The sequence below is a fragment of the Hyperoodon ampullatus genome (genome assembly GCF_949752795.1).
Source record: "Hyperoodon ampullatus genome assembly, chromosome: 8".
Taxonomy (NCBI): domain Eukaryota; kingdom Metazoa; phylum Chordata; class Mammalia; order Artiodactyla; family Ziphiidae; genus Hyperoodon; species Hyperoodon ampullatus.
The window spans coordinates 114,207,933-114,235,110 of record NC_136921.1 but is presented as its reverse complement, the minus strand read 5'-3'; the positions used below and the strand labels follow the sequence as shown (position 1 = coordinate 114,235,110).

At 40.3% G+C, this 27,178-nt stretch overlaps 1 protein-coding gene across 10 annotated transcripts; it reads left to right on the top strand.

The window, feature by feature from the left end:
• On the top strand, positions 1-26,526 carry PLEKHB2 (pleckstrin homology domain containing B2; the record flags this gene model as incomplete). Of its 10 annotated transcripts, none has more annotated exons than XM_079710175.1 (7): positions 1-40; positions 3,126-3,278; positions 4,295-4,397; positions 9,635-9,674; positions 10,945-11,034; positions 22,138-22,246; positions 26,390-26,526. In XM_079710175.1, 7 exons carry the CDS (start codon positions 4-6, stop codon positions 26,524-26,526), a joined length of 669 nt encoding a protein of 222 aa, XP_079566301.1. The 10 variants fall into 10 exon arrangements, with proteins under 10 accessions (XP_079566301.1, XP_079566305.1, XP_079566302.1 ...); XM_079710179.1 differs by having other exon boundaries at positions 4-40; positions 22,141-22,246; XM_079710176.1 differs by having other exon boundaries at positions 4-40; positions 22,141-22,288.
• Between the last annotated feature and the right edge of the window lie 652 nt (positions 26,527-27,178).

The window sequence follows — 27,178 nt, the reverse complement described above, 5'->3', positions numbered from 1 at the left end:
AAGATGGCGTTTGTGAAGAGTGGATGGTTGCTGAGACAGAGTAAGTACAGGACATGAGCCCCTTGGGCTGGGTTTAGTGTTGCCTTAGGGCACATCTTGATTTCTGTGGCTGACACTGCCAGTGTTTGCAAACAAATAACAGAGTCTTACTAATGTTGTTGCCCTGGATTTCCTCTTGCAGATTTTTAGAGCTCTATGAAGCGTTTTTCTGCACACGTGGAGCTTCTTGGTTGCTGCCTTGACAGGAGCCAGGGGACAGTAGTAGTCCCTGCTGGTTTCTCTTTTCTCACTAGCGTGCTATATTATTATTATTATTATTATTTTATTTTTTATTTTTTGGCTACGCCGTGCGACAAAGTTAATTCCCCGACCAGGGATGGAACCTGTGCCCCCGGCAATGGAAGCACAGAATCTTGACCACTGGATGGCCAGGGAAGTCCCTAGCATGCTGTATTATTAATGGCTGACCTGAGGTTCTTGGGTCTACCCAAGCTGAGCTGATATATTACCATGGAGCTGAGCTAATATATTAGCATGGAGATGCTGCTCGCTTAGTGGGAAACACCTGTCTCATCTGGTGATTGAACAGTGACCAGATTCTGAAATACTAGAGTCTTTAATTATAGATTAAGATTTGACCCGAGGGAACAAGTTTATCTAAAACCAAACCTTTTGTGTCTCCAGAAAGACTCTGGAGAAGGGACTTTTTTTATGGGATTAAGTTTATTTTCTTAGACTCATCTCTATGGGCCTGCATAACTTAACTCTGCTTATCTCTGAGGCTGCCACCTGAAGTAGGATTCATAGTATGTTTTAAAGCAGGAAGAAGCAGCTCTGTTTATTGCAGAAAGAGTAAGCAGATTATTCTGCTGTCTTTCTAGAAAGAGCAGCATTAAGGGAAAAGTGACTAGTATATTGTTTATGACTCCAGCAAAGCTTGAGTGGTGATATATACTGTATTGTTCAGATATGAATTTGTATTTAAGGAATATTTTCAGTACTTAGCTAAAATTGAGCCTAGCAATGAAGAATGGACTTGCATACCTTAGATGGTTTATAAAAACTATTTATGAAGCTTGTTTGTATTCCCATTGTACAGACTTTTATATCAATATAATTATCACAACAGCTCTGTGAGGTAGGTGGCATTACCCCAGCTTCCAGCTGAAGAAATAGAGTCACTGATACTAGGTAACTGGTCCAAATGTTAACTATGGTGGCAAACCTACATTCAGACTCAGGACTGTCTCGTTTCAACATCAACACCCTTTCTACCAGGAGACAAGCTTTCAGCCTGTCTGTCCTGTTTTACATTCTCAGACCTGGAGCTGAACAGGTGTCCTTTCAAGGTCTATGACAGTTCAGATGCAGCTATTGTATTGTTGGCTTAAAAAAAAAAAGTTATGACATATTGGAATCTAGCCCCAATGTTTGTGTAAGTTTCCTTGTCTTGGGTTTTTAGGATCTTGCGTGATCCTAAAATGGTCAGGGGACATGGAGAGCCTTGCTCAGACCTGGAGGATGTGCCTTCCCTTCCTGCACTCTTTGAGGGCAAGTTTCCTTTCTCCGTCATAACTCAGTGTAAATGCTCTGTCAGCGTAAGTGAACAGTGACCCTTTTGACAATTTTGTGCTTCTCATCAGCGCTTAGCATGATGATGTACACAAAATAGGAGTTCTGTAAATAAGTTGTACAGACTTTTCCACTGTCTTAGTTATGGTTATCTCAAAAGTGTATATTCAGAAGACTTATTCCATTTCCCCATCTCCTGATGTGTGGGTTGATTTTCTGTCTTTGCTAAAGCAGAAGTATCATTCATAATAAACTAAAATGAGGTGAGTTGTACTATATTCACTGAGTTGCAGAGCAGCAGAGATACACACGTAGTTACATATATGCACCACTGTTCAGGATTCCTTTTCTTGCCATTGGCAGACTCTTAGGACTCAGTATCTGGACTCTGGAGGACAGCTTAATTTAGTGTTCTGCAGTCAGGGCTTTGATGGGAGGTGCGATACTTGGGTAGAACTCCCCAACCCCGTGATTACACCTGTCTGTGTTTGGGTGGCTCTCTTTGGTAGTTTCTGCACAGCTCAGGCACTGCCAGTTAAATGGATGCTGGGTGTCACTTATTTATCAGTTTGGGCAAGTGCTGTGGTTGCCTCTCAGCAAGGTGGGTGTTTGATAGTGGTAAAAGAAATTCGGAAGGCTGCTGGGATGCATATTTGGTTGATACCTGTAGCAGATGTGGGTGCATAAGGAGAGGCACATGCAATGGAATTTGTGCACATTGGCCATGAACAGGGTGGGATCTATAGGAACAAAAGATGCAGCCGGTAGCATATGGATGTGAGAAGGGTGCAGGGATAACTTTTAGTTTCCCCTTTTGGCTGACAAGGAAATTAGAGTTTTATAAAGTTAAATGCCTAGTCCAAGATTACAAATGAAAGGATGAATTCTCTCAAACTGATAGAGACGTGTGAGGTAGTAGGATGGATGCGTGCTGGGTAGGAGTCAGGCCCTGGGCCTGGGTCAGTGTCTGGGTGTGGATGTATCCAGTGTCTGACCCTGCCTCTGCATAGCCTTAGGCAGGGAGACTCCTCACACAGTGGGCTGTAAGGGAAGGTGAGCGTTAGAGAAGAGTCTGTGTGAAGGCCCTTCAAGAAAAAGAGAAGTTTTTCCAGAAGAGGAAGGTATTACTGTTATTGCATGTAGAGACTTTACAGTTCAGCGTTTTCCCATCAATCTAACAGTTAGATACAACTGGGAAGGTTTAGATATACCACATGGAGAGTTAAATGTTAGACATGTTTCATTAGCTCAAAATCAAAGTTTTATTGAACTTTTTTTTTTTTTTTAATATTTTGAGACTTTGAAGTTGGCAACATTCTCAGTAAGATCGAAGTTCTCATCTTAGAGCGTGCTGCATGCAGCCCTGGTACAGCATGGGTGTTCATGCAGTTTGGGTCTGCTTTCACTTCCATTTTGATGGACTGCTCTGGGCAATTGTATGCAGGTATACTTCTGGGACCAGAGGAAAGTTTCTTTTGTTTCTGTTACCGGCGAATTAGAGGACAAAGTCCTTGCTTTTCCACTCAGAGGCAACATTTCCCACTTTTTTTCAGGTACTATTTTGAAGCGCTGGAAGAAGAATTGGTTTGACCTGTGGTCAGATGGTCACCTGATCTATTATGATGACCAGACTCGGCAGAGTGTGGAGGATAAGGTCCACATGCCTGTGGACTGCATCAACATCCGCACGGGACATGAATGTCGGGGTACGTGGGTCTGTCTTGTCCAGCTTCTGTCGCCTGTCCTTCTGCTTTCTTGATGGGAGTTGATTCTTCTTCCTTACCCGTTCTGCTTTCATTTACAGACCAAAGAAGGGTTTCATCTGGGAAGAGGTAACCAGATGAAACCAGACACTTGGATTATGACCCATGTGGGTCGGCAGATTAATTTTCGCCTCTGAATTAGACCCATCAGTCCACATTTCCGTTCTCTCTCATGGAGAAGGTGGTGGAAGACTAAGGAACCAGAGTGCCGGGAACCCCAAGAAGGATGGAGCTACCCCAGGCAGTATAGATTTTGTGACTCAGAAGCTGGCTTATTGATAACAACTCTAGTCAGTTTCTTAAAATCCATGATGTCTTTCAATATAATTATCACAACTATTGAAGGAATAGTTTTTTTGTTTTACTAAGCATAGACTTTTCTATTTCTAATTAATGGCCTATGTAGACGTCCCTGTTTGTTTTATTAGCTCTGTTGCTATTTGGATAAAGAGGCTGCTGTAGTAACCATTGGTGTTATAATATCCTGCCCCTATAAGTTCTTGAAACACAAGTGTCTGTGGACTAGCTATTGAAATCCTTACTTAAACCAGGCTCAGATATCATAGGTCTTACTTCTTGGTACACAGAGATACTTTAAACAACTGATTTTCACTTTTAAAGCAGCGGTCTAGTTTGATGCTTTGTGAATAAAAGCCGTAAGTATTCTGTTCACTGATGCTTTGCAACACTTTTCATTGTGCTTATTCTTCTCATGTCTGGGCTATTTTGTATATCACCACATGTGGATTGCGCTCTAGAAGAGGCTTATGTGTTTCTCCTGCAGGAAGTTTAATTAGAATAGAGTAACGATTCGTGTGTTTGGTTCTGTACAGCAGACCAAAGATGTTTTATAATTGTCATGTTCCGAAGTTCTGGTCCTTTGCTTATCTGAGCTGTTAAGAAATCCTTAAAAAAAAAAAACTATATAAATACTCCTGTATTCTATATATTTTTCATAGATATCCAGCCTCCAGACGGGAAGCCAAAAGACTGTCTGCTGCAGGTTGTTTGCCGAGATGGGAAAACCATCAGTCTCTGTGCAGAAAGCACAGATGATTGTTTGTAAGTTTTATTCCAGTGTGTTTCATTTTAAAAGTGTTTTCTGTTTTTAATCTCCAGTTATGAGGAAGGGAGAAGAATGGGAGTGGCGCGTTCCTGTAGGCAGCAGAATAAGTGACTCAGAGGTCGTGTGAAAGAGATGTTAAGAGTCTTAGTCCATGTCTGATAACCCTGATGCTAGTTTCTGCCTCTGCAGAGCTGCCCATGAGGGGTCCCATTGTAGTGAGTACGGCAGAAACGATTAGATACAGTCACTTGGCACTCTCTTTTGTCATTACTAGATGCCCATTGGGCGATGGGCATATTTAAGTGGGTTCTTAAATTTTCTTTTTTTGGCCGTGCCATATGGCTTGTGGGGTATTAGTTCCCCGACCAGGGATTGAACCTGGGCCCTCAGCAGTGAGAGCGTGGAGTCCTAACCACTGGACTGCCAGGGAACTCCCCTTAAATCTTGTTCTTTCTATGTAAATGTCTTTTTAAAAAGCACTGACGTCTGTATTATATAGCCTTTTCTTCTTTGGGTGGTTCTTATTTCCATCTGCCATTCCTGAAGAAGAGGTATGGAACCACAGAGAAGGAAAACCCAACTTTATTAATTCTCAGTCTGTTAACGTTAGCATTGATGTAGGATCAGAATCTTGAAAACACTGTTGTTTTTTTTTCCTGTCCACACTGTACCACTAACAAAGGTTAACTCTGGACATTGTGAGAATTCACTAACAGAGATTATTATAATATTCCTGTATATTAAAATATTCATATATACGTGACAGTTTTATAAAATCCAGCTGACCAGTTTGTCAGAGTGCCTGCCCCTGCATTTCACGTATGTGTTCATCCTCAGTATAGGCATTGATTCCATGCTGATCTCTAGGGTTGATTTTAAATCCTAGATGTAGTTTCTTTTTTACATTCTTCTCATTTATATTAGTGAATCTTAAATGGCACTTTCTGGAAAAGATGTACCTTTCCTAAAGACTAATGGAGAAATGAACACAGGTCAAGCCAGTTTGCTACTTTTTTATAAACTGGATCTCTATCTTTACTCTTTAATAATTTGAGCACTTACTTTGCACTGGGCACCGTGCTAACTGCTTTATGTATGTTGTTTAACCTCACCATATCTTATAAAGTGGATACTGTTCCGTTGTAAGAAATTGAGGCATAGTGAGGTTAAGTAACTTTCTGTATCAGTTTTTAATGCTCTTGTAATAAATTACCACAAGCTTAGTGGCTTTGGACAGTACACATTTCTGATTCCATTTCTGGAGGTCAGAGTTCTACACTAGGTTTCAGAGTGTTGGCAGGGCCATGATCCCTTCTGGAGGCTCTAGGGGGGAGTCTGTTTCCTTGCCTTTTCTAGCTTCAAGAGTCCTCCTGCATTCCTTGGCTTCTGGGCTGAGCCTTTCTCCTGCTGTCATCTGTCTGATTCTCTGTAGCTGGGGAAGGTTATATGCTTTTAAGGATTTAAGAGAATCTGTCTGATTCTCTGTAGCTGGGGAAGGTTATATGCTTTTAAGGATTTAAGGATTTAAGAATATGCTTTTAAGGATTTAAGAAGGTTATATGCTTTTAAGGATTTATCGAGCCAGCCTCGATAATCCAGTATAATCTTCCCCATTTCAAGGCCCTTAACCTTAAGTATAGCTGCAGAGTCCATTTGCCTGGTGAGGTAACATTTTCAGAGGTTCTGGGGATTAGGATATGGATCTCTTTGTAGGGAGGAGGCATCATTCTGCCTACCATACTTCCCAAGGTTTTAGAGCTCGTAGACTAGGCTCAGGATTTGAACCTTTGTCTTCATAGCCCTTTGTTCTTAACTGCTCTGTTCTACTGTTTGCTGAGATGTCACGTGTATGGACGGTTCCTTTAAGTACTAGTGGAAAAAATATCTAGAACTAAAATTGTAGAATATTTTAACGAAACATGGGAGGCTTTTTTGTCATAGAGGAGGGGGGAGGGGTAAAGTACACTGAAGGACTTGCCTTGTTGGGCGTGGAAGGCTGACTATTTCTTAACCTGTGTGGGAAAATAGAGGTTTATTCATGTGTCTAATTTTAAGGGTACAATTAGGGAGAGAGCAATGGAGGATAATACTAGAAGAATAAAAAAACCCCAGCAGGTAAACTTAATAAAGCATGACAGGAGATGAAGTAGCAGTAATTAGACCAATGATATCTGTGACTTCAATAAATGTGAGTTGGTTAAATTCTCCTTAAAAAGGATAAGCTCTGAGATTGGGCAGAAAATACAAAGTCCAGCTATTTATTCTGTTAACAGGAAACACACTTGAAATAAAATGACACAGAAAGGTAAAAAAGTAAAGAAGAGGAGGCCATTTGTTTCCTGGGGCTGCTGTAACACAGTGTCACAAGCTAGGTGCCTTAAAACAACAGGTTTATCCTCTCACAGTTCCAGAAGCTAGAAGTCTGACATCACTGTGTCAGCAGAGCCATGCTCCCTCGAAGACTCTGGATAGAATCCTTCCTGGCCTCTTCCTGGTTTTGGCTGTGGCCGGTTATCCTGGATGTTCTTTGGCTTGCAGCTGCACCACTCCAGTCTCTGCCTCTGTTATAACATGGTATTCTCCCTGTGTCTGTGTCCAAATTTCCTCTTCTTATGAGGACACCTTCATTCAGTATGACCTCATCTTAATTTGACTCCATCTGCAAAGACCCTATTTCTAAATAATTCACCTGTACTGGGGATTAGGACTTAAGCTTATCTTTCTGCAGGAGATACAATTCAACCCATTACAGAGACTTCTGAGCAAAAAGGGGGAAATGAATCTGTGTCAACTTCCTCAACTACCTAGTGAAATGAAGGGGAAGACATTCAGAAGCGACAGCCACATAAAGACGTTTAACTGCAAGCACAGAATACAAAGAGCAACAGTCAGAAAAAGAAACAGAAGATTCTGTTGAGACGTATCACAGTTTTTAACCCTACCCCAACTCCCAGAAGCAGTAACAAGAAGAGCTAATTAAATCGTAAAAAGTTTTGGTAGTACCCTGCAGCCTGTAGAGGTGCTGATACTTCTTGAAAAAGCTAAGGAAAAGCCCTTGAGACTGTGATATCCTTGGGACCTTAGCAGAGACTGGAAGGTTCCCCCAGGGCTTGTCATTTCAGAGCACTGGAAGGCAGAGCAGGATAAGCGAGCCCCGGCATAAGACATTCAAAGGAATTATGCTTAGAAGAGTGTAGAACCCAGATTTTTCAGAAAGGACTTACTCCCTATCTTGACCAGTCAGAAAAATTAACTGGAAATGGATTGAAGACTTAAATGTAAGACCGTAAACTGTAAACCTACTAGAAGGAAACATGGGGAGAAAGGTCTTTTTTTTTTTTTTTTTTTTTTTAAACATTTATTTATTTTTGGCTGCACTGGGTCTTTGCTGCTGCGCGCGGGCTTTCTCTAGTTGCAGTGAGCGGGGGCAACTCTTTGTTGCGGTGTACTGGCTTCTCATCGCGGTGGCTTCTCTTGTTGTGGCTCACGGGCTCTAGAATGCAGGTTCAGTAGTTGTGGCACACGGGCTTAGTTGCTCCATGGCATGTGGGATCTTCCCGGACCAGGGCTCAAACCCATGTCCCCTGCATTGGCGGGCGGATTCCCAACCACTGCGCCACCAGGGAAGCCCCGGGAGAAAGGTCTTTGACATTGGTCTTGGCAGCGATTTTGGATATGACACCAAAAGTGCAAGCAACAAAAGCAGAATAAACAAATTGGGACTACATTAAACTAAAAAACTTCTGCACAGCAAAAGAAACAATTAGAAAAATAACAAGGCATCCTATGGAATAGGAGAAAATATTTGCAAACCATTTATGTGATAAGGGTTTAACATCTAAAATAGGGAACTTGTATGACTCCATAGCATAAAAACAAACCAATTAAAAGATGGGGAAAGGACTTGAAAAAACGTTTTTCCAAAGGTGCTCAACATCACTAATAATTAGGGAAGTGCAAACCAAAACCACAGTGAGATCACCTCACACCTTAGAATGGCTGTTATCAAAAAGACAAAAGATAAGTATCGGTGAGGATGCGGAGAAAAGGGAACCCTGTGCACTATTGGTGGGCATGTAAATTTGTGCAGCCACTATGGAAAACAGTATGGAGGTTCCTCAAAAAATTAAAAATAGAACTACCATATGATTCAGCAATGCCACTTCTGTGTATATATCTGAAGGAAGTTAAATCATTGTCTCAAAGAGATAGCGGTACCCCTGTGTTTCTTGCATTATTCGTAGTAGCCAAGACATGGAAACAACTCAAGTGTCTGATGATGGATGAATTGATAAATAAAATGTGATACACACACACACACACAGACTTGTGCATGCATGGGTAATGGACTGTTAATCAACCATAAAACAGGAAACCCTGCCTTTACAACAACATAAATGGACCTTGAGGGCATTATGCTAAGTGAAGTAAGTCAGACAGAGAAAGAAAAATACTATATGTTCTCACTTATATGTAGAATCTGAAAAAGCCGAAATCATAGAAGTAGAGAGTAGAATGGTGTTTGCCAGGGGTTGAGGGAAATGGGGGAGATATTGGACAAAGAATACAAGCATCCAGCTGTAAAATGAGTGAGTTCTGGGCATCTATTGTACAGCATAGTGACTATAATTAATAATACTCTCTCATACACTTTAAAGTTAAGAAAGTAGATCTTAAATGTTATCACCAGAAAAAATAAAAAGGTAATCATGTTCGGGGGTGGAGGTGTTACCTTATTGTGGTAATCAATTCATGATATATGCATGTCAGATCATCATGTTGTACACCCTAAACTTACGTATGTTGTAGGTCAGTTTCTCAAATACCAACATTTTTAATAGCAAAATATTGCTGACCATCTAAATCTCATATCATGGAACATTACGTAGCCATTAAAAAAATCAAGTAGATCTGTGTGTATAACATGAACAGATACTGCTAGTTCTAGTATAACTAAGCATGGTACATTTTACATTTATTTAAAAAGTAAAGGAAAAACTGTAGAGTAGATTATGCTTTAAATATTACATATGTACTATAGATTTATTTCTATACATATCATATATTCCTAGTGCATGTCTTAGATGAGTTGACTGAGTAGCTCTTGAGGCAAGGGCTTCAGATCTGTTCTTAAAACACGCTTTTTCAGAAATTTCGATGCCAATGCAGGTTTGAGAACCGTTGAGATAGATGTTGGATTGCCTGAAATAAAGTACCTCTTTCTTTTCTTCAGGGCCTGGAAATTTACGCTTCAGGATTCCAGGACAAACACAGTAAGTTGCTAATGGCAGTCACTAGTAATGTTTTCACTTAGTCCTGCTGTAACAAATGAGAGAACAGGAGGTTAGGAAGGGAAATGGGGAAGAGGGTTTTTTTGCCATCTGGCCCAGGGTGAGTAAGCAGAGATAGGCAGGCTGTGTTTCGCTGACAGTGAGGAAGCTGGATGTTGCCAAAACATTTTGGCAGGAGGAGCCCTCCTAACACAGGCACACTGGTCCCAGTGTTGTTTTCTAGAAATGTTGTTATCTCACAAAGATTTGCAACACTTTAAATTCTGCTGTCGTTTACAGAGAAGGCACAAAGGGGACCACAGGGTCCTTTTCATGAATAGCATCTCAGCCTGTGAAATAAATGTTTTTGGGACTTGTACTGGTCTCTAGTTTCTTCTGACTTTAGGAAGTAACTGAGACAGTAAACCCTACTTGTAGAGGCTAGTGATACCATCTTGGTGTCTGTCAGGAAATCAAAGGCAATTCCCTTTGTGGTCAACATTTTCATTCTTCAGATAGGGTTTTATTTTTTCATTTATTTCTCTAGGAAGAAAAGAGAAAGGTAGATGGTGCTTTTTAAAGAATTTGTACAGGTGGGAAAAGAAAGTAAAAAGACTTAATATCCAAATGCTGTTTTTTCCTACTCTTGTTAGCTCAGGACTGTTCTTCCTCCTAAGATTACTCTGCAGCTCCAGTTACCTTTTCTTTGATGAAAATCCTCTACTTGAATGAAGTTAGTATTGATGATTCATATAGTTAGGGGCAAGAGCCAAGGTGATTCTTCATGTGGATATTTTTTAAAAGAGTGCACGTATTTTTGTTTTTCACTGAGGGGTAATTTACTGAAAGATTTAAAAATTTTTTAATGGAAAAACCAGATTGTGAGTGTAGAACATATCCCTGACTGCTACGTTTTAGATTGTAGGATTTTTATTTGTGAACAGAAGGGCTGTTGAGAGTGGTGTAACATCATTTAAAAGGCCTGGCCCTGTGGCCTTCTTGGGCAGTGAGAACTCTACTTCTGCCCCCTGCTGGTGGCCGAGGAGGACCACATCCTCCTGAATTCAAAGGACACTGGAGTGCTGGGTGGTGGGCACGGGGACGGTGGTCCTGCTAGTCATTGTTTCTCACAGAGCTGTTATATTTCCTCTTCAAAGATGAAACTTTTCGGCTTTTAATTTTTTTATTTGCTAAATAAAAGGGTATAGTATCATAAGAGCCTTTAGTTGCTTTGTGGCAACTCACTTGTTTTCATACTTTCTCTCCTCTCAAGGCTTATGTTGGCTCAGAAGTCATGTATGATGAGACTGCCGTGGTTTCCTCCCCACCTCCTTACACAGCCTATGCTGCACCAACCCCTGAGGTAGGGAGCAAACCTTTGCCTTATAGAATCCAAGTGAGGGAAACTTGGGGTCTCTGTGCTACTGTGCTTTTAAAACAAAAGAAAACTTTGAGCCAGCCAGTATCAGAGAAATTAGAAATGTACTGTAAACCCTTTTCTTCTTTAAACTTTTCTTTTTTAAATAGATTGTTGTCATCTTTTGCTTTCCTAAAATAAAGCAACTGCTTTATAATCTTCCTGTTCACATTTTCTTTTTAAGATAGACCTAAAAATGAATCATGGTAATATGATTTTGATGATTCAAGTTTATACTTAATTATTTACTTGAATACTCTCTGTCATCAGGAAAAATGCTTTTTTTTTATTTTGAAAAAACAAAAACAAAACCTTAAAAAAAAAATCACATGCCAAATACCTTGTGGTGTCCCCTAGTTAGAGGTGCCAGGCGTTCAATGCTACATATAGAAGTCTCTTGTGGGAGGCACTTTGATTTTTTTTTTTTTACTTTTAATTTTGAAATAATTATAGATTCACAAGAAGTTGCAAAGGTAATATGGAGAAATCTCATATCTCATGTACTCTTCACCCATTTCCCCAGCAGTTACATGGTAGATAAAATCAAAGCCAGGAATTTGAAATTGGTGCAATGTTTATGTCTGGTTCCATGTCATTTTATCGTATGTGTAGATTTGTGTAACCACCACCTCAATCAAGACATAAAACTGTTCATAATATCTTCTTCCTGCTACACCCTCTTTAGTCACACCCTTTTTCCCCTTCCCTCACTCCTGTCAACCACTGATTTGTTTGCAACTGTGTCATTTCCACAGTGTTCTATACATGGAATCATACAACGTGATCTTTTGAGATCTTTTGATGTTTTCACTAAGCACAACGCCCTTGAGAGTCATCCAGATTGTTGCATGTGTCAATAGTCTGTTCCTTTTTATTGCTGAGTAGTATGCCATGGTATGGATGTACCACATTATGTACTGAAGAACGTTTACCTATTGGGAGACATTTTGGTTGTTTCTAGATTTTGGCTGTTACCAATAAACCTTATGTGAACACTCATGTACAGGTTGTTAGGCAGACATAAAGTTTTATTTCTATGGGATAAGTGCCCAAAAATGTAATTGCTGAGTTGAATGTATGGTAAGTATATGATTAGTTTTTTTAAAAGCTGACAAACTGCTTCCCAGAGTTTCTCTACCATTTCTCTTTCCCATCAGTAGTGTATGTGTGGTTCACTTTCTCTGTATCCTCACCAACATTTGCTGTTGTTGCTGTTTTTTATTTTAACTATTCTAATAGGTGTGTAGTGATATTTCACTGTGATCCTAATTGGCATTTCCCATAGCTTGTGATGTTGAACATCTTTTTATGTGCTTACTTGCCATCCATATATCCTGTTCGTGAGATGTGTCTTCATGTCATTTGCTCATTTTCTACTTGTTTTATTATTTTTTTATTGTTGAGTTTTGAGAGTTCTTATATATATATGTTTGAGATAGGAATCCTTTGTCAGATATGTGATCAGTAGCATATCTTTTTATTCTCTTGACAGTGCCTTTCACAGAGTTTTTAATTTTGTTGCAGTCCAATTTATCAGTTTTTCCTTTTATGGACTGTGTTTTGTTGTCATGTTTAACACTTCACCTAGACCAAGTTTCCCAAGATTTTCTCCTATGTTATCTTCTGAAAGTTTCATAGTCCTAGGATTTATACACTAGTCTTTTCTGTTGTCAGTTAATTTTTAATAAGGTATGAGGATTATGTTGAGGCTCTTTTTTTTTTTTTTTTTTTTTTTTTTTTTGCTTATGGATGTCCAATTGTCCCATCACTATTTGTTGAAAAGACTGTTAATCCTTTCTGGAATTGGTTTTGCATCTCTGTAAAAAATCAGTTGGCTGTATTTATGTGTGTCCGTTTCTGGGTTCTCTGTCAGTTCCATCCTCTGATACCACACAGACTTGATTACTGTAGCTATATATCAATAAGTCTTGAGATTGGGTAGGCTGATTCCCCCCACTTCATTCTTCCTTTTCAGAATTCTTTTAGCTATTCTGATTCCACTTCCTTTCCATGTAAATTTGTCTAAATGTACAACAAAATCTTTCTGGGATTTTGTTAGAAATCAGGTTTTGGGGGCGAGAATTGACATCTTTATTATGTTGAGCTTCCAATGCATGAAAATGGACTGTCTATTTAGATCCTGTTTGATTTTTTTTCACTAGAATTTTGTAGCTTTCAATATATAAATCCTGTATGTGTTTTGTTAGATTTATACTTAAGTATTTCTCTTTTTTTTTGAATTTTTGTATATGGTATTTCAAATTTCATTTTCTCCATGTTTATTGCTAGTATATAGAAACACAGTTGATTTTTTATATGTTGATCTTGTAGCCTGTGAACTTATTACTAAACTCACTTGTTAGTTCTATAAGTATTTTATTTTATAAATTTATTTATTTATTGGCTGTGTTGGGTCTTCGTTGCTGTGCGCGGGCTTTCTCTAGTTGCGGCGAGCGGGGGCTACTCTTCGTTTGCGGTGCGTGGGCTTCTCATTGTGGTGGCTTCTCTTTCTTGCCAAGCATGGGCTCTAAGCGCGGGCTTCAGTAGGGCTCTAAGCGTGCGGGTTTCAGTAGTCGTGGCTTGCGGGCTCTAGAGCGCAGGCTCAGTAGTTGAGGCGTATGGGCTTAGTTGCTTCGTGGCACATGGGATCTTCGCGGACCAGGGCTCGAACCCATGTCCCGTGCATTGGCAGGCGGATTCTTAACCACTGCACCACCAGGGAAGTCCAAGTATTTTATTTTAGATCCTTTGGAATATACTACATAGACAGTCATGTCATCTACAAATAGAGTTATTTCTTCCTTTGTAGTCTGTGTACCTTCTATTTCCTTGCCTTGCCTTGCCTTACTGCCCTGGTTAGAACTTCCAATATTATATTGAAGAGCAATGGTGAGAGCAGGCATTCTTGCCTTGTTCCTGATTTTACAGAGAATGCATTCAATTTTTCCACACTAAGTGTGATGTTTTTTGTAGATGTTCTCTGTCAAGTTGAAGAAAGTCCTTTTTTTAGTTTTCTGAGTGTTTACCATGAATGGGTGTTGGATTTTGTCAAATACCTTTTCTGCATCAATTGATTTGGTCATGTGATTTTTTTTAAACCTTACTAATATTGTGGGTTACATTGATTTTCGAATACTGAACCAGCTTTGCATCCTTGGAATAAATCTCACTAGGTTGTGGTGTATAATTCTTTTTATTTATTGCTGAATTCTATGTTTGCTAATATTTATTAGGAGTTTTTGCAGCTGTATTCATGAGGGATATTGGTCTGTAGTTTTCTTTTTTTGTACTCTGTTTTATTTTGTTATCAGGTGATACTGGCTTTATAGAAGTTTAGGAACTGTTCCATGCTCTTGTATTTTCTAGAAGATATTGTGTAGAAGTGATGTTAATTCTTCTTTAATCATTTGGTAGACATTTCCAGTGAAACTGTCTGGGCCTGCCTGGAGATTTCTTTTTGGGGATATTTTAAATTACAAATTCTGTTTTCTTAATAGTTACAGGACTATTCATTCTCTGTTTCATATTGAATGGGTTGTGGTATTTTATACTTTTTGAGGAATTGGTCCTTTTCATTTATATAAGTTGTCTAATTTATGTGTGCATCTCTGTCATTTGGTCCATACACACTTATATTTTCTTGGTGGATTAACCCTATTATCATTATGTTATGTCATTCTCTGTTTCTGATAATTTTCTTTAGTCTTATGTCTACTCTATCTGATATTAATGTAGCCACTTCTGCTTCCTTTTTATTAATGTTTGCATGATATCTTTTTTCCCATCTTTTTTCTTTCAACATACATATTACATTTGAAGTTTCTTATAGACAGCATATGGTTGGGTCATCCTCTCATCCCCCCATCTGACAAATCTCTATCTTGTAACTGGTATATTTAGGCCAATTACATTTTTTTATTGTGTAAGTTTAAGGTGTACTATATGTTATTTTGATACCTTTATATATTGTAAATGATTGCAAATGTAGCAATATTTATTACACTACATAATTACAGTATGATATTATTGTCTATATTCATTATATGATGGATTAGATCTCAAGGCTTGTTTAATACTTGTTACAAGTTTGTACCCTTAAACACCATCACTCTTATCCTTCCCCACAGACCATTTGCATATAATGTAATTTTGATACGTTAAGTATGCCATTTTATTTTTTGTTTTGCTTTGATTCTGTTTTTCATTTCTGTATGTCCTTTTACTTACTTAAGCTTTTTGTGAGTTACTAGAACATGTTTTATTTTATCTTATTTATTATTTATTTATTTTTATTTTTATTTATTTTTTGGCTGCACTGTGCGGCTTGTGGGACCTTAGTTCCCCAACCAGGGAGCTAACCCAGGCCCTTGGTGGTGAGAGCTCAGAGTCCTAACCACTGGACTGCCAGGGAATTCCCATAGAACATGTTTTAGAATTACATTCTGATGTATCTGTTATGTTTTGAGTATCTCTTTGTATTGCTATTTTAATGGTTGCTCTAGTTATTACATTATACATTTACACATATTTTTCAAAGTCCGGTGTTCACATTTTACGAGGTCCAGTGAAGTATCAAACCATTACTTCTAAATTCCTTTTTTCTCTCTCATTTTATGGTATAATTGTTTTAAGTATTTCTTTAACATGTATTGAGAACCATATTAGATGGTGTTATAGATTTTGCTACAGCTGTCAAACTTATTAGAAAAATCAAGATGTGATTTTTATTATATTTACATGTATTCTGCTCTGACCATATTTTTTTACCTTCTGATATTTCAAGATTTCGTTTATTATTTACTGTTTAGTGAACTTCCTTTTGTCATTCTCTTAGGATAGATCTGCTGGCAACAGATCCTCAGTTTTCCTTCATCTGAGAATGTCTCAATTTCATCTTTGTTCTGAAGAATATTTTCAGTAGTACAGAATTCTGAGTTGACATTTCTTTCAGCACTTGGTAAATGTGTGCTCTTTCCTTTGGCCCTCCTGATTTCTGATTAGAAAGCTGCTATCATTTGAATTTTTCCCCCCGTATACGTAGTGCATTGTTTCTGGCTACTTTCCTTGTCTTTAGTTTTCAGAAGTTTGACTGTGATATGTGTATTTGGGGATTTATCTTTTTTGGTGTTCATTCAGTTTCTTGAATACGTAGGTTTATGTTTCTTGCTAAATTTGGGAAATTTTAACCTACTATTTCTGGAATGTTGTTTTAGACCCACCCTCTTTCTCTAATGAAACTGATGATGCAGATGTTAGATGTCCCACCTGTCTTAGAGTTTTTGTTCATTTTTTTTCTTCAATCTGCTTTTTCTCTGTTCTAATTAGGTAATTTCTACTCTTTATATTCATGTTATTGATTATTTGTCATCTCTATTTGTTGTTGAGTCCATTCATTGAATAATTTATTAGTTATTTTTATATTTCTAAAATTTTCATCGGTTATTCTTGATATATATCTTTATATAGGTTTTCCTGATATTTTTCTGGTTTTGTGGAGACTTCCTGTTTCTTTTATGAATTTCAAACATGTTCTTAATTACTTATTGAAATATTTTAATGATAGCTGCTTTAAAATCCTTCCTAGGTAATTCCAACATCTTTGTCATCTTGGTGTTGGTCTCTTTTGTTGTCTTTTCTCATCCAGTTTGAGATCTTCCTGGTTCTTGGTATGACGAATTATTCTTTATCAAAACCTGGAAATTTTAAATATTATAAGACTGAATCTAACTTAAGTCTTGCATTTTAGCAGACTTCCTCCTAATGCTCCTCTGCTGGGTGAAGAGGGGGTCTGCTTTGTTCCTTCATGTAACGGTGGAAGTCCAGGTTGTCCCCTGGGTCCCAGTTGACACTGGCTCATTGTCACTGCTGAGAGGGCTGGGAATTCAGGCCCTTCTCTAGGTCTCTGCTGACACCTGCCTGCCTGGGAGTTGGAGGGACTTTCCCTGCTGCTCCCCACTAGCCTTCACTGATATTATGGTTACTGATAAGAGGTTCTGGAAGTACTTGCTCTCCACTGGGTCTCTGTTGATCCTACTCCAGCAGGATAGGAAGGGGCACCTTGTCTCTGCTGGGCAGAGGTGGGAGTTCTGGCTCCTTGCATGGTCTCCACTGACACTGTGGCATGGCACTGGAGGTGGCCTGTTTCCATCTGGTAGGGATGAAATTCCCAGCTTCCCACTTGGCCTTCTCTGACACTGTTTGAGATGGGGGTGGGAGAGCATCTTTCTCCATACTTGACTTTGCTGGTGGGAGTAATAGCCACAGCTGTTTTTGTGTTGTTTGGCTGGAGTGGAGCAGTTACTGCCTGAAAATGGTCTCTCTTGCCAGATTGGCCTTTTCCTTCTTAGGCTCTTTGGGTAGAGACAGCAGGCTTTCCTTGAGGCAGACCAAAAAAGGTCTGCACATGTTGGCATTTCTTGGATGCCACTTCTACATTATCCAGTCGGATGTAGGAGGCAAAAAGAAAACCCAGGGAACTCACTGTGTGTCCTTCTTAGGGTCATGAGGTGCCTAGACAGTCAACCACCTTCTCTCCACCTTTCAGAGTCTCCTTGTGTTTGTTGTACATATAGTGCCCAGGGTTTTCAGTTGTACTTAGCAGGAAGAATAGGGAAAACAATGTCTGCATCTCTTCTGTCTCACAAAAGCATAAATTCTGTCTCCTGCTTTTGTAAGACAACAGGTTTAGATCTACATACGTATTTGCCAGGCCACAGCTCCCTATTCTCCCCTGTGTGTAACCTTTGTCACATAATGACAATAATTGTAATTGTCTGTTAACATGTCTGCCCTGTCACCACCTGTGAGGTCATAAAGAAGGCCAGGCCTTTCATCTCCGTATTTCCCAGGATACGGTAGTCCTTTACTTGGTCAGTGGAGGCAGTCCACTGCCCATTTCTGGCAATGCCCTTTCATAGGCATGTCCTTTTGGAAAACTGCCAGTCACCTGCCCAGGCCTCAGACCTCAGACCCCCCAGTATCCTCAGTCTTTTATATTCTCCTGCCAGGAACTGCTGGAAATTGGGCTGGGGAGAGTTTTGCTGCTAGGCTGGCTTCACCAAGAGAAAACTGGCTTTGGATGAATCTTGTTTATCACCTGGTCCAAACTGATCATTTTAGAGATGAGCAAAACAAGGCCTACAGTAGTTAGATGACTTACTGAAGGTCAAGTTAATGATACAGCTGAAATGAAATTGGAATCTCTGGCAAGTCCAGTTCTCTTTTTTGTTGTGTTTTCCACCTACTTTATTTTACAGCCTGAAAGTAGATTCCCGTTGTGGGTTTGTTTTTTTAGAATCTTAAAACAAAGGGCATAAGCACACTGTCTCATGTTCTTTATTTATTGTTATTATTTTTAAAATATTTATTTATTTATTGGGCAGCACCAGGTCTTAGTTGTGGCGTGCGGGATCTTAGTTGCGGCATGGGAATGATCTCTTAGTAGTGGCATGTGTGCGGGATCTAGTTCCCTGACCAGGGATTGAACATGGGCCCCCTTCATTGGGAGCGTGGAGTCTTAGCCCCTGGACCACCAGGGAAGTCCCGTCATGTTCTTTATTTTTTTAATAGAGTGTCAAACTTTATTGACTGCAACTTGGAGAACCAAGTTTAATATATTCCAGGTGGTTTCCAAATTGTATTTTTCAAAATTGAGGTATAATTGACATGCAACATTATATTAGTTTCAGGTATACAACATAATGATCTGTATTTGTATATATTGCAAAATAATCACTGCACTAGGTCTAGTTAAAATCTGTCACCATACATAAAGAATTCTTTTTCTTGTGTTGAAAATTTTTAAGACCTACCCTCTTTGCAACTTTCAAATATGCAGTATAGTATGATTAACTATAGTCAGCATGCTGTATATTATATCCCCATGATTTATTTATTTATTTATTTATTTATTTATTTATTTATTTATTTTTGGCTGCGTTGGGTTTTCATTGCTGCACATGGGCTTTCTCTAGTTGTGGCGAGCGGGGGCTACTCTTTGTTGCGGCGTGCGGGCTTCTCTTTGCGGTGGCTTCTCTTGTGGAGCATGGGCTCTGGGCGCATGGGCTTCAGTAGTTGTGGCTCACGGGCTCTAGAATGCAGGCTCAGTAGTTGTGGCTCACGGGCTCTAGAGTGCAGGCTCAGTAGTTGTGGTGCACGGGCTTAGTTGCTCCATGGCATGTAGGATCTTCCCGGACCAGGGCTCTAGCCCGTGTCCCCTGCATTGGCAGGTGGATTCTCTTCCCACTGTGCCACCAGGGAAGCCCCCTATTTATTTTATGACTGGAACTTTGTACCTTTTGACTCCTTCACCCAATTTGTTCACGCCCACCACCCCCAGGCCCCCCTCCCTCTCTGGCAACCACCAGTCTGTTCTCTGTATCTGTGAGCTTGCTTTTTTGTTTGTTTTTTTAGAAAATATTAGATTCCACATACAGATGAGATCATATGGTATTTGTCTTTCTCTGTCTGACATCTTTCGAAAACTTAAGGTCGATCCATGTTGTCAAAAATGGCAAGATGTCCTTTTTTTTTTTTTTTTTCCAGTATGCAGACCTCTCACTGTTGTGGCCTCTCCCATTGCGGAGCACAGGCTCCGGACGCGCAGGCTCAGTGGCCATGGCTCACGGGCCCAGCCGCTCCGCGGCATGTGGGATCTTCCCAGACCAGGGCACGAACCCATGTCCCCTGCATCGGCAAGCGGACTCTCAACCACTGTGCCACCAGGGAAGCCCCCAAGATGTCCTTTTTTAATGGCAGAATAATATTCCATTGTATATTTGGACCACATTTTCTTTATCCATTTGCTGATGGACACTTAGGTTGTTTCCATATCTTAGCTATTGTAAATAATGATGCAGTGAACATGGGGATACAGATATCTCTTTGAGTTAGTGTTTTTGTTTCCTTTGGATAAATACCCAGAAGTGGAATTGCTGGATCAACTGGTAGTTCTATGTTTAATTTTTTGAGGACCTTCCTTCCATTACTGTTTTCCATAGTGGAGGCACCAATTTATATTCCTCTCAGCTGTGTATGAGGGTTCCCTTTTCTCCACATCCTTGCCAACACTTGTTATTTCTTGTTTTTTTTTTTGTTTTTTTTTTTTTGCGGTACGCGGGCCTCTCGCTGTTGTGGCCTCTCCCGCTGCGGAGCACAGGCTCCGGACGCGCAGGCTCAGCGGCCATGGCTGACGGGCCCAGCTGCTCTGCGGCACGTGGGATCTTCCCAGGCCGGGGCACGAACCCATGTCCCCTGCATTGGCAGGCGGACTGTCAACCACTGCGCCACCAGGGAAGCCCTCTTGTCTTTTTAATAATAGTCATTCTAACAGGTGTGAGGTGATACCTCATTGTGGTTTTGATTTGCATTTCCCTGATGATTAGTGATGTTCAGTATCTTTTCATGTGCCTGTTGGCCATCTGTATTTCTTCTTTGGGAAGATGTCTGTTCAGTTCTTCAGCCTGTTTTTTAATCAGATTATTTTTTTGTTGTTGAGTTGTATGAGTTCCTTATATGTGATTTGCAAATATTTTCTCCCATTCAGTAGGTTGCCTTCTCATTTTGTTGGTGGTTTCCTTTGCTGTACAGAAGCTTTTTAGTTGATGTAGTCCCACGTTTATTTTTGCTTTTATTGCCTTTGCCTCTGGAGTCAGATCCAAAAAATCATCACCATGACCAGTGTCAAGGAGCTTATCACCTTTGTTTTTTTCTAGGAGTTTTATGGTTTCAGGTTTTACATCTTTAATCCATTTTGAGTTAATTTTTGTGTATGGTATAAGGTAGTGGTCTAGTTTCATTCTTTTGCATGTGGCTGTCTACTTTTCCCAGCACCATTTATTGAAGAGACTGTCCTTTCCCCATTGTATTTTCTTGGCTCCTTTGTTGTAAGTTAATTGACCATATACGCTTGGGTTTATTTCTGGGCACTCTCTTCTGTTCCATTGATCTGTGTGTCTGTTTTTATGCCAATACCATACTGTTGTGATTACTTTGTAGTATAGTTTGAAATCTGGGAGCATGGTGCCTCCAGCTTTATTCTTCTTTCTTTGGCTATTTTGGATCTTTTGTAGTTCCATACAAATTTTAAGATTGTTCTATTTCTGCAAAAAATGCCATTGGAAGTTTGTTAAGGATTGCATTGTTTTTGTAGATTACTTTGGATAGTATGGACATTTTAACTATTCTTCCAATCCATTAGCTTGGAATATCTTTCCATTTATTTGTATTTTCAGTTTCTTTCATCAGTGCCTTATAGTTTTCAGTGTACAGGCCTTTCACCTCCTTGGTTAAATTTATTCCTAGGTATTTTATTGTTTGTTTTTGTTTTGCTTTTTAATTTTTATTTTATATTAGGGTATAGTTGATTTACAATGTTGTGTTTCAGGTGTACAGCAAAGTGATTCAGTTATACATACACATATATCTATTCTTTTTCAGATTCTTTTCCCATATAGGTTATCACAGAGTATTGAGTAGAGTTCCCTGTGCTATATAGTAGGTCCTTGTTGATTATCTATTTTATATATAGTAGTGTGTATATGTTAATAATTTATTGTTTTTGATGCAATTGTAAATGGGATCATTTTCTTAATTTCCCTTTCTGAACATTTGTTATTAGTGTATAGAAATGCAACAGATTTCTGTATATTGATTTTGTATCCTGAAACTTTACTGAATTCATTTATTCTTACAGTTTTTTGGTGGAGCCTTTAGGGTTTTCTATATATAATATTCTGTCATCTGCAAGTAGTGACAGTTTTCCTTTACAGTTTGGATGCCTTTTATTTCCTTGTCTAATTGCTCTGGCTAGGCTTCCAATAGTATGTTGAATAAAAGTGGTGAGAGTGGACATCCTTGTCTTGTCCCTGATCTTAGAGGAAATGCTTTCAGTTTTTCACCATTGAGTATGATGCTAGCTATGGGCTTGTCATATATAGCTTTTATTATATTGAGGTATGTTCTCTTTATACCCACTTTGTTGAGAGTTTTTATTATAAATGGATGTTGAAATTTCAAAATTGTATTTCTAATGGGCCTATATCTTTTCAGCAGGCATACGGCTATGGTCCATACAGTGGTGCATACCCGCCAGGAACTCAAGTTGTCTATGCTGCAAATGGGCAGGCTTATGCTGTACCCTACCAGTACCCATATGCAGGTAACTTATGCCAGCCTTTCATTCCTTGTTTCTCTTCATTTAGTGATTAGATCAATAAAGCCTGAAGAATTTTTATTTCTCAATTTAAAGTGAGCTGTTTCTTCTGGTTAGACTAGAAATCACTCCACTACTTAAAAAAAAAAAAGCATTATATATCTTCACACTGCTTCACAAAAGTTAGAGTAGGCTTGATTTTTAAAACTTCACAATTGTATCCAGATTCATCCCCAAGAAGAGAATTTGTACTTACTGAAATTCATTTACATTAAGAAGCAACCAAACTAAGAGGCCCATTTTAAGGGATAAAAGGTAATCTTTCTCTTTTTTTTCCTTCTGGTAATATCCTTCAAAAATTATCACTACTTAGGTGTGATGTTCCATTTTGCAGGTGAAGTAGAGGCCTGGGAGGGCTTATGTTTATTCTGGGCTTTTAATGGGTTCCTTTCATCTTCACCTCACCCGAAACAAGTTGTTAGGTGTGAATGACTGGCCTGTGTAGGAGGCATCAAGTCCTAGGTGCAGCATGGGCAGGGGAAGTCTACAGGGTGGAGGTACAGGAATATGCTGGCGCCTACAACCAGGGCAAGAGGGACCAGAGGTACGTGCCTGATGGCCTGAAGAGTGAGGCCACACCCAGACCCCAATGAACAGGTGAAGTCAGGCAGGGGCAGGTCACAATGGGGATGGCGTGTCAGAGCGACACACAAGAGAGTGAGTTGGTGAATAGACTGGAATGGGAGCCCAGAGCTTGCCAAGAGATCAGAACTCTAAGTGGCTGTGAGCAAACCTAGCACAGTGCCTTAACGCAGAAGCAGTGGAAGGAGAGTGTGTTACCAGAAGGGTGAGTGGTCACTGGTATTAATGCCGCAGAGAAGCCAAGGGGGCTGCCACAGGGTCTCTGGATTTGGCCAGCCCCAGACTCAAACTGTCCTTTTGGTTAGTGGTGGTTACTTTGGTTTCTCATGCATTAGCACCTAATACAAGAGAGTTTCTCCTGTTATCTGTTTCTGGAATCTGATGCAGTGCACTCATCTAGCATAGACTGAAGGATTCTGCCTTGCTTGATTTTTTTTTTTTCATGTCAAGTTGAAAACTGATAAAATAATGATGCTGAAAAATGAACTATTTGTCTGTCCTCTAATCCTAGCACAACTATTTTTCTTTGAATTATTTTCCCCATGTAAATTAATTGTTTCATCTTTGTTATCTTACATTACTTTTTGCATTCTATTCTCATTTTATCAATAAAATTTTATGTATTTTGTCCAGAGTGCTACATAATCTTCTTAAGTATTTTTTTTTTTTTTTTTTTTTGCGGTACGTGGGCCTCTCACTGTTGTGGCCTCTCCCGCTGCGGAGCGCTGGCTCCGGACGCGCAGGCTCAGCGGCCATGGCTCACGGGCCCAGCCACTCCACGGCATGTGGGATCTTCCCGGACCGGGGCATGAACCCACGTCCCCTGCATCGGCAGGCGGACTCTCAACCACTGCGCCACCAGGGAAGCCCTGAAAGTTTTGATAAGGTCTTAACATGGAGTCAGGTTGCTTTAGTTTACATTTCTATGATGACTGGCAAAGATAAACATTGTACAATTGTTTACAAATTAGATTTTCCCTTGTATGAATTATTTTTCCCCCATTTATTTTGGGGTTGGTGGTCGGTTTTTAAGCCCTAGCCTAATCATCTGATGAGAACCAGTTTTTTTTTCAGCCCCTAGGCCACAGACTGGGATAATCCCAGCTGTTTCTAATTCTGTAGAAAAGCAGAAGTTCTGTGCTTGTGCTGTGAAGGGAATTTCTGTACATAGGATTCCATCCTTGCCTTTGACTTTCATGATGAAAAGAGAGACAGCACGCTCGGGGCCACCTCAGAATACTTGCTGCTGAGGGCTGAGTGCAGTCCATAGGCATTCGGCACTTGTGCTGTGACCAGCTAGCAACATGCTTGCTGTGGAAGGGCTGCTCAGTAGTGGTCGTCCCACTGCAGCATCGTGCTGGTAACCAGACCAGAGCTCTTCAGCCAGCCTCTCTAAGATACTCCGGTGCTTTGCCAGCTTCATGACACACTGCCTTGCAGTGTCCATAGAGGCCCTGGTCGTGCAGAGAAGGTTAAAGGCCTTCTCTTTAATATGATTGGGGACTGGTGGCCGGGCAGCCAATTTAAAAGTGCACAGAGTGCTGTGTGCACACTATAAGTATTCTGTTTTAGTTTTCCCATGTCAGTGGACATTTGCTCAGCTGCCTCTCGTTGTGAGCTTGAGGCCTTTGGTTGCAGTCCTCTGTTTCTGTCTTACAGGGATGGTACTCATGTGACACATAATCGCACTACAGTTTCCAGGGCCAAGTCTGAGAGCAGACCTCTAGATTTTGTGACTCTTGGTGTCTCCTCCCGCATCTTTTATTGTTTACTCAATTCGTTGGTTTGATGGTAATTTGTAAAAGTTACTTGCCTTTATTTAGTCTTTCCTGAAGTATCTAACTTAATTGTCATAGAAACAGTATCTGCCTTTTCTACATTCGTGTTTCGATCATTTATGTAAAGTTTAGTTAAATTAGATAATTAAAATAAGTACAACTTGGAAGTGTCCCTAGTTGACTTTGGTAAGGACTTAGCTCCTGGGACTTGCCTGGTGATGCAGTGGTTAAGAATCTGCCTGCCAATGCAGGGGACTCGGGTTCGATCCCTGGTCTGGGAGGATCCCATGTGCCGCGGAGCAACTAAGCCCATGCGCCACAACTACCGAAGCCTGCATGCCTAGAGCCTGTGTTCCACAGTAAGAGAAGCCAGCGCAATGAGAAGCCTGCTCACCGCAACTGGAGAAAAGCCCGCGTGCAGCAGCGAAGACTGAACGCAGCCAAAAATAAATAAATAAATAAATAAATATTTAAAAAAAAAAAAAAAAAGGACTTAGCTCCCTGGTATGAACAGAAGGAGAAGTTGGCTCCTGGGCATGCATTGAGGAGATCCCTCTGGGGGGTTAACAGAGGGAATGCAGATTTACATTTTTCAGGGGATCTTTTAATTAGGTCAGCTTACAGGTTCCTACTGTGTTACATTTCACTTGTTGGAGTTGCCTAATGGAAATTTTTTTAATTTCAAGGCTGTGATAGTGAATGCTACAGTTCACCAGTTTTGTAGTTTAAACATACTGCCCTCAACCCCCGTGTGCCTCACTTTTGCCTGTCTATAAAATAGGGATAACAGGAAGCTCGACTCATAGGGTTGTTGTGAGGAGTGAGTGAGTCGGTGAATGTAAATGCTTGTAATACTATAAGTGCTTAGACTAGGAAGCACTTGTAGATGTTAGCCTGTAGTGTCACTGTTGGTTTCACTTCCATTCTTCATCTACATGGACATATCACTATTGGATTAATCTCTATTTCCTAGGGTTGAACTGCTAAGGGAATAGTGGGTCAGGGAGGAAAGTGAGCAATTTTAAAGCTGATTAGCTATTGGACAATATATTGTGAAGCACAGAAGAGAGCAAGCAGTACATTTCCAATTGTAAACTCTCATTGTGCAAATAAATTTTAAATTTGTTTAAAGTTTGCTTTTTAGAAGTTTCCCCCCTAGCATAAATATTTTTCCCCATAAAGACATAAGGTTAAAAATGAAGAGCAGGTTAGGTTAGCAGATTAAAGGTTTAATTTAAAAACGGTTTGCATGAATACTAAGAAGCCAGTTAACTTCTAGGTGGGTTTTTCTTCTTAGCTTTCAGTGGGGATTCTTGACTCTCCCATTGTCTCTAGGCTGTGTGTGTCTCCCACACCCCTCGTCTGCCTGCCGTCCTCATGAGCAGAATGTGCGGGGCTGCAGTGGACACTGGAGGCTGAGGTTTGCAGCTTCATTAGGATTCTGCTCTCTGCAGCGTCCGGGACTGTGGACCTTGGGAAGCTGAGCATCTTGATTTTCTCTTAGTGCCATCTTAGGAATGGAGGTGTCCTCCTCACTTGGCCCAGTCCAGTCACCTTCGCTTGTGGTGGAGGAGAGCTGGGGAGCACTCACTGCGGTCACCCCACCAGCGCTCCGAGGGAGGGGTGCAGGGCATGGAGAAACCTCAGGAAGGGTCCCAGGCAAGTGAGCCGTCTTTCGGAGTGAATGTTGGACTTCACAAACTGCTCCTATGTTTTCCTCCTTTTCTAGGACTTTATGGACAGCAGCCTGCCAACCAAGTCATCATTCGTGAGCGGTATCAAGACAATGACAGCGACCTGGCGCTGGGCATGCTGGCGGGAGCAGCCACAGGCATGGCCTTAGGGTCTCTGTTCTGGGTCTTCTAGAGTCCTTGGAACCTGGATGTGCATAGCTTCTGATACCCTGTGTGCAATAATATAATTTGCAGGGCATTTCTGTTTGTTATAAATCTTTTTAATAATAGTTTTAGTAGTTCTTTTGAAAGTAGTGACATCATACTTATAACTAACCCATATATGTACCATGGAGAAGGCTTTGGACTGCTGTTAAAACGTGGACTATCTGGGGGCACTGGCTCATTCTAGGAGTTTTTTTGATGGAACTCTCAGAATACCTTATTTGAACACACCTGTTTGGAAAGGGCATTTTCCTTTTAGAGTTAGGCCTCAGCGCTTAAGGGGTAGTTATTTTAGCGTTACGCGAGTAACGTCGTGATGTATGAGTGGTGAGTGATTGTGGTAAGAAGAACTGCCGCTGTTTTGGTTTAATGTCAGACTTTGAAACCTCAGACCAGACCTGGATGCACGTTACTTCAGGAATCGTAGGCTGGAACCTCCCTGAGGCAGAGGTGTGATATCGCCACAGCCTCTGGGGCTCTGCAGGCTTCCAGCAAAGCCGGCTGCTTAGGATGATGGGCGGGATGGCAGATCCCCCGCTATAAAATGATGCTTTTCGTTTCATTTTTACTAGTTTGTTTTTGGTAGTGATCCTTGGAAAACATCCCAAATTAGGAGTAGA